General features: G+C 38.7%; 1 protein-coding gene across 1 annotated transcript in view; it reads left to right on the top strand.

The window, feature by feature from the left end:
- The window catches only part of SLC35F1 (solute carrier family 35 member F1), a 226,503-nt gene that overhangs the window by 195,906 nt on the left and 18,289 nt on the right, over positions 1-12,308 (top strand). Inside the window, exons 6-7 of the mRNA XM_015622485.3 lie at positions 4,196-4,248; positions 8,755-8,909. Coding sequence (XP_015477971.1) covers positions 4,196-4,248; positions 8,755-8,909 — 208 coding nt within the window. The remainder of the gene's footprint in view (positions 1-4,195; positions 4,249-8,754; positions 8,910-12,308) is intronic.

The raw sequence follows: 12,308 nt of genomic DNA, 5'->3' as shown, positions 1-12,308 counted from the left end.
TTTGAGCCCACTAAGGCTCAAGTAAATGCAGCTGTGGCCTCTATTGATATGCACTAACCACTTTGTCAAAATTAGCCCTTTCCTGTGGAGAGCAGGTGTCCTCTAATCTTGGAATTTGCATTGGTTTTCATATTTCATATTGGAGATTTGAATAATTACACAAATTTTTACCCAAGTACTGTAATTCAAGGGCCAGTGTCCTTGAGTAGTCACATGAAGAGGGAGAAGACATGTCCCACCATCTTGCTGCTGGAAGACAAGTGGATACTTGTACAATCTACAGCTTCTTCTGGTTCTGTTTCATACTTTTAAAAAGTCGCTTTGATTTCTAAAGAGGTAGAAAACACATCCAATCAGAAGGTATTTTATGGGTTCACTTGTTCTGTGTATCTACATTATCATATGGCAGAAATAATGAAAAAGCCTTTAAGAAAATGGCCTTTTCACTTAAAAAATATTTAGCACATAGGAGATTGTTGCATGGATTTCAGGGTCTACAGTCTGGTCTATATCCACATGTGTCTAATGAGCATTTCAGCTTCAAGCCTAATAGTAGGAAGGTGGCTTCCGATGTTGCAGTACAGTGACTGATGTAAAAGTAGTTCTGCAAGATTGTTGCTTTTTGTGCAGGTCTGCCACTGGTGCTTGTAACACAGAATGACTTTTGATTATTGTCCAAAACAAATTGCTTCTCTACAGATCTAATCTACTCTGCTTCTAAGAATGGAGACTGATCAAAAAATCACAGTCCATCAATTTCTACTTCAGTAGTTTGTTTTTTTTTTAGCTAGAAAGCGTAATATATTTATTTGGGATCTGGACAAGTGTTTTAAAATTATTTATATTAACTAGCTGCCATACAGTAAGTTCCCTTTTAAAAAATATGGAATTTAAGAGCATGTAAATGTGCCTGGTATCTTGGGGTAAAACATTTTTTTATGTTTGTGAGGAAGTAGATAGTACAAGTGCCCTTGTCTTGCTCTGTGTGTGTAAACTGTCATGTAAATGTCTCGTATTCCAAAGTTCAGTTGTAGTGCCATTAATCCCTCTTGACCCAAGCAGTTAGTCACAATTCAGGGTCTGTGAGCTGTTCTGCTGATGAGAATCTGGTTTTGGGATAAGGCATCTTTGTATAAAGACACAGCTGGAGGGAAACAATAAGAAACCGTTTCTTTGCTGAAGGCCATAAGGTTTTTCTATTCAACCTTTGGCCCAAAAGTTCATTCCAACAGGTTTTTCTCCACAGCCTCTGCAGATTTCTGCTGAAGGTGCTTTTTGGGCACCTTCTGGAGACCCAACCACACTTACTTCATACCTGTGCCTTTTTCTTACCTTTACCTGTAATGAATAGCAGAAGTCACAGTTATGTGTTCACAGAGATCTAATCTAACTAAATATAACACTTCAAAGAGAAGCCAGTTCCTCATGTTAAATTTGCAGGTTCTTTCTTTGAAAAACTACTGGCCACTTTGGTGGAATATAGAACCTTTAGATCCTCTAAACTGAGGGAGTCTTAGACTGTGACATAAAATAAACACACATAATGCCTGTTGTGCAACAAAGGAGGAAGAGCTAAGGTGTCAGGGGAAACAGTGAGTTAATGAGTTGGCTGATTACCCAGACATAGTGAAAAGAGAAGTATGTTAGTATGTTGAATATAATTAAAGTAGGGAGGAAGAATAACAGATTAGTTTACAAAAGCTGGGGATGTCACAATTACCCAGCAAATGGAGATAAGGTTATCTGATGGAATCACATAATCATAACATGGCCTATTTTCTAATGGCCCCCTGAAGGTCATCTAGTTCAAGCTCCTACTCAAAGCTAGCTTCAAAGTTACAGCAGGTTGCTTAGGAACTTGTTCAGTTGATTTCTGTGTATCTCCAAGAATGGAACTGCCACTCATGCTGGTTAACCTTTTGTTGTGTTTGACATTTTTTCCCTTGATATTTGATCAGTTTTCCACATTGCAACTTGTGTCCATTGTCATTCATCCTTTTGTTGTACAGCTCCAAGAAAATTATGACTGTCATGTCTGTAACTACCCATCTCATAGTTAAGATGGAAAATTTATTGTTGTGTCCTCCTTTCCCCCAGCTTAGCCTTCTCTTCTTCACACTAAGAAAACCCTGCTGTTTCAGCATCTCCTTTTACATCCTGTCCTCAATCTACCTGACCATTGTGATGGAGATCCACTGTACTCCCTTCAATTTGTTATTGTCTGTCTTGTTCTAGACAGCCCACCATTTGATACAGTACTCTAGTTGCTGTCTCACAAATCACATCCTTCAGCTTTCTGGCCAGACTTACTAATACAGCTCAGGATGCTGTTGCCCTCCTTTGCTCCAGGGACACATTGCTGACTTGTGTTCAGGTTGATGTCCACCATCACTCTAAGGTTTATTGCTGGAAAACAGCTTTTTATCCAGTCACCTCCCGGCCTGTACTGTTTCAGTGCCACTCCACCCCAGCTTCAGGAGTTCTTCTTGAACTTCATGAGATTTCTGCCCACCCTTTTCTTTAGACAACATTGTAGTCTACCCATCTAGTCCATACCTCTTGAGTCACAAAAGATCTTTAAGGAAATCATGTTGGAAACCTTGCTGAAGTAACAGTGGGTTACACCACATCCTCTCATCCATTCTCTCTCCTCTATTTACTGATCCAGTCACCTCATCATAGAAGGCAGCTAGTAGGGGCAGGTTTGCTTGAGAGCCCTGTTCTGGCTGTTCCCATCATCTTCTTCCCTTCCTGCAAATGGCTTCTGGGTAGATTTGTTCCATAATCTTCCCAAAGCTTAGCATAAGGCTGGCCAGACTATACTTTTTGTTCTGTGTTAAACTGAATGTTGCATTTGTCTCTTTTCAGTCATCAAGGACCTCCTCCAACTCCACAACCTTTCAAAATCATCGTGATTCCAATTCTTCAGTGCCTCTGGCATAACTAAATGGCCATTTCTGGCAAAATTTCTCTCACCCCTCTTTGTTTCACAGACCATAAGGAATCACAAGCCGTAACATATTGGTTTATACATATTTTATATTGGCTAAGCAGTAATATGAATACAATGTTATTATGTTTAAGTTATGTGAATTTTTTTTTCCAGACCAAGAGACACAGTAGTTTGTTTTCATTATATTCTTCAGGAATTACTGATAAAAGAGATATCTACCTTATGAATGCAAGGACACCTGTAATTTAGTTATTTGGCAGAGAATATACTATTATTATTCTGTACACAGTATTAGATTTGCCTCACATCAGTAGCTAGCAAATTAGAATTTCCAGGATGCAACTCTTTAGACTAAATTTATCTGGAAGGTGCTGAGCTCTTGTAGTTTTACTGTTAGTCTTGGTCTTCCACATACCGCCTTTTCTACTAGGTACTTTGTTTTTCAATCTGTACAATTCTGTGTTCTATACTTTTTTAAAATGGTGTCCAGACCAGCATGTAGAGTTCTGCTCAGCAGGATTTATCTGGAAATCACACAGATAGGGAAAGCAGTTACCTGCTTTCGAAGGTAGCAGCAAAGACCTAGCTTGGGAGATATCTTATCTCCAAGATAATATTTGCCTGGATTGGGACGAGCTGACTTGTTGCCACCTTAGAATTTTATGGATCTGTGACTTTGATGTTAATGCATAGTGCAAGATTTACAAGATACTTAGAGTGGATTTTTGCAGGTTTGCCCATCCTTTGCTTATTATCCTGACTTTCACTGCTGTGACTATTTGGTTTCTCTCAGTGTGTAACAAATCACAGTATGCTTCCCAAACCAGCCTGTGATATCTATTTATTTTACACTGCAGTGCTAGTCTGAAGTGTGAATAACTCAGATAGATACATTATTAATAATTAACTTTCAAAAGCTTTCAGAATATTAACTCAGAAAAGTGCAAGAGGATTGAACATTTAGGGGAATGGGCATGTAGAGCAGGTTTATATAGAGCTGTAAATAAACCAGGGGAAATTGCATGCTATCACATCTGATTACTGCCCTGAAGATCTTTCAAATACACAGGCACAGGGATAATGCCAGAGTAGATTAACAAACTCCTGATTGCATTTGGTTCCTACAGAGATTTTTTGTTACGAGGTTATTTATGTTGTTCTGTCCAGCATTTGAATTGAATGAGTGGAAGAAATTTAACTTCTGTTCTCTTCCATGAAATTTTACCTTCTCTTCTCTTCTAGTGCAATCATGGAACACAAAGAGCTGTTGAAAGTCCCCTGGGATTGGCAAATAGGTAAGAACACACTTTACCTCATTGAACATAAAGGAGGTGTGGAGACAGCCGGTGTTTGGGGAGGAGGGCACAGAGTTTCAGAGGAGCCAATTTGTGACTTTTCCACTGGTTAGTACCAAAGGTTGAGCTACATACCTCATAACTGTTCTTAAATGATCTGTCCTCCATAGCTGTTCTATGCCTTCCTTACATGATTAGGTTAAGCATATGAATGCTGTAAGAGAATCATTAAGACAGCCATGAAGTAAAACAATAATGGGGTTCCACTTCTAAGATTCAATGCAACGCTGGGGCAATAAATGAAGTAGTCATTAAGAGCCAAACCTCTTCAATGAAAGCCAAAGAAAGAAAATGGAACCTAACAAAATAAGCTAAAAAAGTACTCGCAGCGCATATTATAGCCTCATAAATTCACTTCCAGGGGGAGCATTTCTGTATGGAAGTGTTTAATTGCATTCCAAATGGTCTTGGTGGAATATAGCAGATGTGTCCTTTAGATAAGTTTTGGGAGCATTGTGCCCAATGAAGCTGTTATGGTGTTCTGCCAAGCAGGGGATTGCATTTTCCCGTTTCAGTTTGGAAGCTGAGTTTTCAGTTTGGAAGCTGAGTTTATGAGTCCCTTCTAATTAGTCCAATGAACTATTTGTTTTAAAAGCAAATCGATATTTAGGGGAGTCCCTGTAATCACTCATTCACTATTTAGGACAATAGAAGAAATAAAGGAATACCAGTAGCATAGAGCTGATTTATTGCAGAGGGTTCAAGCTTTGGAAATCCATTGAGAGTAGTAGCTCTTTACCTAGTTTCAGACTGAACATCAAAATGACAACTCAGAAGTGTGCAAAAACAACTGATTGTGTGGAGAATCCCTGAGGGGAGGGGATACAAATTGTGGAATGAAGCTGGTTTCTTTAAACTTAGTTCTCAATCCTAAACCTTGATAAATACTGCACATTTTTCACAAAAAATTGCACCTAAAAATCTTGGAAACTTGATGGTTGAGCTGTAAAACTAAGTGAGAAATCAATTTAAAGTAACCATGGAGAAACACACTCAACTGTATATTATAAGTGTATTGGCCTTCTTTAATCTGAGATAATTAGCATAATTGCATCAGTGTTTGTTTATATTTCATGAGAAGGAGCTTAGGGACATAATTAATCTGGTACTGATGGAACTATCAGTGGTCATAGTGAATTAATCTACTATCCATGTAAATGTCATATATACTTCCATTAGATTTCTGTTCAAACTCAGTATCAGTGAAATGTGCTATTAAAATAAGGTCTTACTTCCAAAATGTTCCTGAAAGTTGATTACTAATTCTGAAGAGTCCTTATGCTTCACAAGGCTGAGATCATCTTAGCAAAAGCATCATAGATATGTACTTGTTTTGCTAGAGCAATAATTGGAAATGTGGCTTAGTTGAACATGGATTAAATGGAGACAGTTCTGTAGTTCTTCCCAGGCTTCGCTGCACCTGGTGTTTCCATTGCATTGGCAGTGATACAAGATTGTCAAAAAGTGATTGTCAAATCTGTGTCAGGGAGTTCACAGCCTTGTCCTGAGTAGTTATCCACTGTGACAGAGTCAAACCTGCAGTCCAGCAGAGTTAAATCATCAGCCTTCCAAATGGTGGTGATAAAGTCACAGCAGGCAACCTAATAAATAACTCAAGGTGGCCTGTTGCCATCTGCCATAATTGTGCTTTTAAGATCAAATGAGCTATCTTTTAACTGATGCAAATGGTTTTTGAATATAAAGATCTAAAGCCAATCTGTTATGTCTATCATGTTTAAAACAGGCTGTGGCCCTCCTGGTGTTAATTTTGGAAATTGCCCTGATACATATCATCATCTTCACACTTAGTGTGAATCAGTGCAGCTCTGTTTGAATCCTTGAAGGTTTAAGTATTAATACATTCTGACAACTAGACTGAAAGGAGGATGATTTTATAGTTTTAACTGAATGGTTTCACATGAGACCATGACAAGTTTTATAGAAATAGATGAAATAGTAACAAATAAACTCACATCAGTTTTATTTAAGAGAAAAGCCTGTTTGTAGCTCCAAGGAAGTGCCCTTTGTTACTGGGGGTTGAATATTTCTGAATAGTCTTCATTCCAAGGCAGTGTGAAAGATCATAACTGATTCCATTTCATGCCAATTAAACATTTGCTTTTAGAGAAAAAGCACAAAGGCAACATTCGTGCATCATTGCACCATGCAACATTCAACCAGCTTACTCAGGAACAAGACCAGAAGTTCTCCAGTCATGTTGGTCTTGGTCATACTTGGGCTATTTTAGAGTGGTCCCTAGGGACAGATCCTGCCCATCTGTGTGAAGACACCAAGTGTAAAGAGAAATGGAGAATTACTGAGGGACTGGGGCTCGTTCGGCCTGTGGATAAGAAGTTACCTACAAGGAGGTCATCAAAAGGACAGAGCCAAGGTCTTCACGGAGGTGCATGGCAGGAGGGTGAGAAGCAACAGACAGGAGCTCAAATGACAAATTCAGACTGGATAAAATGAAAATATTCTTCACATGGAGGACAGGCAGGCAGCAGAGCAGGTTGCCCAGAGAGGCTCTGGAGTCTGCTGGGACTGCAGCACTAGGGGCGATTCCCAAAGCTGCTATTTGCACTCCAGGGTTACCTGAGGAGGCTGAGGCTTCAAGCTGTTGACTTAAAACATATTTGCAGTCTCAAAATTGGCCCTGTGAGAAGCAATATCTGAAAATCACATGATGTTAATTTCACTTGTTTATTGTCATCACTAAATGCCACCCAGCTGGTGGATATTACATGTATTTTTTAGCTGTAAATGAAATGCCACTTTATATTCACCTCTGCTAGGACAGCTATAGTTTAAGCAATTTTCCACTGGAACTGAAATGCCCTTTGGAAAAGCTGGCTGTGAAGCTGGCTGTCAAATAATGTGAACACCAAGGCAGTACCATAAAATTATACTGTAAGTTGAGTGCATAAACCAGCAAAGCTGTGTTAAATCCAGACAACCAGAGGCTTGGTGGACCAGCTGGTGATTTGCAAACTGTACTTGGATGATGCTGACTTCTGATCCAGAATGGCTTTAGTGCCTGACCTGTTCTTCTTAAGCCTGAAGGAAAAGCTGGCTTAATGCTTCTGTATGCAAAACAATTTCCCATTGACCAAAACTACACTCCATATGGCTCAATTATTTGCCTGCTATGAAAGAGTTGCAGAGTTTAAATAAAGCAGCTTTCAAGCACTGCCTAAAATTTAATTCTGTTACCAGTATACAGTGCTCACCTTATATATTTACTCCCTATGGGTAAAAGCGGGTTTTGGCCATATTCTGAATATAAATTCAAATTCCTTATCATACCATAACATGTATTGACACTGATAGTTTGTGTCTGCTGCCTTTGTTTCAGTTGAATGTACACTTCAGTTCATATGCTTCTACAGGATTCAATCTGTCACAGCAAATTTTGTCCTTTAGATAGATAGCTTTTTAAAGAATTTTTAAGTAAATGCATCCAAATACACATATATGGCCATTATATGGCCTTTTTTGTTATCTTTTCTAATCCCTTTCATGACTTTGGCAATCAGATTTTCTACAATTTTAGTCAATAACATGTTCTGAAGAGCTGGCATGAGTCTAAATTTAGGCTCATGCACATATCAGCTGGGAATTCTGTAGCATACGGCAGCCTAAGAAATATCATTTGCATGATAGCAGATGAGTAAAGTGTTTGCGGTTTTTTAACTTCATATTGATTAATTTGTCTTGGGATTTATCAAGTAATAACTGAAGCAATGAATTTTTTCCCAGTAAGTTATTTAGGTTTTTTTAATTAATTTAGATTTTTACTGTAATGTATTTTTATTCTATTAGAGTCTAACAGCCTAATTTGTGTGAGGCATGCTGTAAACATGTAGCAGGAAAGAGTTTCAGCTCACAGAAGTTTTATTAAGGAAGGCAGACGAAAAGGAGTAGAGGAACAGAGGTGCCAAACTGTGAAGTGATTTGTCAGTTTTGGTGGCAAAATAGGGCTAGGACCTCTGCCACTTGAGTGCTGTCCTCATGCATTCATCCATTTGCTCATTAACTGCTCTGCAAATAATCTTAATTCATATTTTGGGTCCATTCCCGGAAAAATACTGTGTGCTCCATCCAACTCAGCTGAACCCTCCTGGTGTTGAGGACATTCAGCTCCTGCAGATACTAGATTTGATATGTTCAAATGTGTCATTATGTCCAAATCTATGCTGGACATGAGTAGTCACTGGTAGTATAAGACACCAATGTGAAACAACTTGGTTGTTATGGAGATCCCAAAGGACCTCAAGACCCGTGTTGGTATGGTTTTCACTCTCCATATATGTGTATGCTATTAACTTGAATTTCTCTTTGAAAAAGCATTATTCTTTCTTTTCCTAAAAGCACAACCTTCTTCCTCCCAACAAAGTAATTTCTGCAGGCTGAAAGGTCACTTTGCTTCTTGTTTCTCTCCTGCAGGCTTGCTGTACGTTGGCTTTAGTGCCTGTATGTTTGGCCTCTACAGCTTTATGCCAGTGGTCATAAAGAAAACCAGTGCTACTGCTGTCAACCTCTCCCTGCTCACGGCTGACCTGTACAGCCTCTTCTGTGGATTATTCCTCTTCCACTACAAGGTATGTGGAAATGAGAGATGTATTTGGGTAATAGCAGTATGCCTGAAGAAACGGCAGTGCAGAACGAGGAAACAAAAGAAGCCTCCAAGCTTTGCTAGATCTGAACAATACAATACTTACACAATAGTATAAGTGCAAATTGGTTTTTTTACTTCAGGCTTCCTACACAAAAAAAAAATAAATTTTATGATTTCATGTTTTCTTAGAGAGTTCATTTGGTCTTTTTGCTACAAGTTTTAAGATTTGAGTACCTGTTCATCAGCCACTGTATCATTAATTCCATCTTACTTATCAAAGGTTATTTTCAACAGCTGTGAACAAACCTAAGGTGGCAGCATGAAGGGAAGGACTCTTCCAAAATTCACACATATATTTATTTTTTTTTTGCCTGGGAACAAGATTGTTTCACTCATACTGATTCTGAATGTAAAACTAAATTGTTCATAAATTACACCTTTCTCTTGGCCATACCAGTGTCTTGTCTCTTATTATAAATGCCAAAATGTGCAGTGTATTTGTGTTGAAGTTAAACTTTGACCTCCCAGGTCCCCTAATATTCAAAACACTATGTTGTACAGGACTACATTTGACCTCCAGTTACGAGGAATGGCACCTCATTATTCACAAGTCCCCCCACAGTGTCCATCCTGTGAAAATAACATTGCAGTGCTGGAAGCAGTTGCTTTCTATTATCATTTATTCATAGGAGGGAGGTTACTTGTTAGCTAAATTGTATTAGAAGTGTTAGACAAAAGAAAGACTTTGAATTCTGAGGGTCTAATCAACTCAAATCAGATTTTGTTATAGTAATAGTACCTGAATGAATCTGAATGAGGCAGTGACAGTTCAAGTCTTCAGAGTCCAACACACTTTGTCACTGCTGTCTTTTATTTTGGTTTTGTGGCTTTGAGAATTTTGTAGGCAGTAGGAAAGCAAGAATAGAAACAAAAATTTGACTGAAAACACAGTGTAGGGGTTGCCTGCTGCTTTGCAGCTCTGTCTCATGGTGATATCCTTTCTCCTTCTTTCTGCCTCGCGCTTCAAATCCAAAGTGTTAAGGTGTTTAACTTTAGGTGTTATCTGAAAACTGCTATCTCCTGTTAATAATATTATTTGATACCCACAGACAAATATATTTAGTCATGTTAGTTCACTGTTTCTAAGAAAAATCACTAAATTGCTCAGTGAAAGACAAATGTTATTCTGAAAACAGTGGTGCTGGTATACTAGCAAAATCAAACTCCGATAAAGGGAAAGGCTCAAAAGGCAGCAGAGGTTGGACAGCACTTTGCTCAGCATTGCTCAAACCTGACAATAAAGACAATTTTTTGAACACAAACTTTAAAGTTCTGACACCTGAAAGGCAAAAGGTGCATTAAAGGTTTAATTTCTTCCCTGTGTCTAATTGTTGGATACATTAGCAGAGCCAGGAAGGCAGAATTTTCGGCTTTACTGACCCCCATCTTTCTACAGTAAGTATGTTTCAGCTCCCATCCATAATGGCATCTTGGTCTCCCTTCAAGACCTTTATGGGAAAAGTGCTCAAGAGTAGAAGGCTTAGAACTGAAAAGTTTCCTTGTTGAAAGCATCTATCTCAACATGTGATAAACTGGTTGAGTTCCACACTTGAAGTAACTGATGGTCTCCTCTTCCCCTTGCTCTAGTTATTAGAAAACTGAAAATCTCATTTTCCTGTGGTTGCTGTATGTATCATGCTGTTGCTTTCATAAACACTTATCAGACAGTTACTTAAACCTGTTCAAGTTTTTTACTTCCACTGCTGTCTTTGGAAGACTTTCAGAAGATTACTTCTCCAACAGTTACAAGCCTCCTTATTTCCAGCATAAATTTACTTGTGCCTCGTTTTGGTCCATTCATCTTTTTACCAAGAATATCCATTAGCAGCAAGAATGCCCATTTCCATGGCATTTTACTCCATTGGTACATCAGTAGAGAGGAATCATGTTGTCTCTCAGCCCTTAGTTCACTAATCAGAGTAAGCCCTTCTCTGCACCTCATCTGGTTGGATTTCATCCTCCCTGAGACAGCCCCTTCAGCTTGAGGTCCTGATTCCTCCAGCACCTGGTGCAATTCTTTTTACTCTATTTCTCTAGGAAGCCAGTTACCCCATAGATAGAAAGCACTGGCATTTTTCATCACTGCATTTCTTCTGTAATTTATACTCATCTTGCAATCCATACAACTCACGTGTCTCTCCTTTGCTTTTCCCAGCTGAAGTGTTGATAAGAAGACCTTTATCAGGGCTTTGTGAAAGGACCTTTACCTGAAATGCAGCATCAACTTCTCAAGCTGTCAGTGTCTCACACCTTTCAAACTCACATTGCAGATGAATTTGAAAAGAGAAGCTATATGCAAAGATCATGTAGATTTAAAAGCCCACTTAGTTATTTGGTTTCTTCTTCAGTTACCATGTTTTTATCCACAGTGAGATGACCTCCTCCTTTTCTTTATGGTTTGCTATCAGGTGTCATTTTATCTGAGGAAGCAGAACTGTGAAATGTGTGACTTGCACTCAATAATGAGGTCTAATATGTTGGCATGAAGTGATCTGAATTAATTCCCCTTCTAGGAGAAGGTGTACAGTTGCTTGTTTCTTAGCTTTTAAAGAGCTGTTTCATTCCTTGCCCAGCTGCACATGTCCTGCAACTCCTGCTTTTTTTCTGCACTGGCCAATGGGCACAGCCCCACTTCACTGGGAAGTAAATGGGTTTATGCTGAAGTAGGATCAACTGAGTGGCTTAGTGTCTCTTGCAGAATATCATTTTAGGAGGCTTTCAAGAAACAGTTGTGATTTTTCCCTGTGCTGCTACTTTTATCACCAGACAGGTTTATTGCACCTATAGCAGTAGATCTGTGAAAATCCGTGGAAAATGCAGGAAATTAGTTTAACTGAGATTTAGAGCTTTTGAAACCAAACTGAAGAGAAGATTGTCTTTGAAGTGTTTTGATTCATTAGCATTTCATTTTTATATAGTACAGCCTCGAAACACCATTGCATGTGGGACATGAGTGAGTTTATAAACAGCTGCATCTCTAGTCTTGCCCCACATGCAGGCAGCTTCTTAGCACACTGAACACTTCCCAGGCCCATGGAAGCTGCAAATTCAGCCTGTTAGCTCAACACAATTCTGGTGATGTATGTGTCATTCAAGATGTTAATTGTTCAAGATTTTATTGTATTAAAATGTAAAAATATATAGCTTTCAACTGGAGATAGATTACTGGTTTGTAATCATTCTTCAAAGTTCTTGCATGCCGCAAATAAAAGCTGTCTTTTTAATTCCTCTGTAATCAATAATTTCAAATATTCCAGTGGATGGAGAAATGTGTCTGCCCTCTTTGGTAGCTGAATATCCACCACTGCCACAGCATTTAAAT

Source organism: Parus major, chromosome 3 (assembly GCF_001522545.3).
Source record: "Parus major isolate Abel chromosome 3, Parus_major1.1, whole genome shotgun sequence".
Classification (NCBI taxonomy): Eukaryota; Metazoa; Chordata; class Aves; order Passeriformes; family Paridae; genus Parus; species Parus major.
The sequence above is the reverse complement of the archived record's forward strand: the minus strand, read 5'-3'. Positions and strand labels throughout refer to the sequence as shown.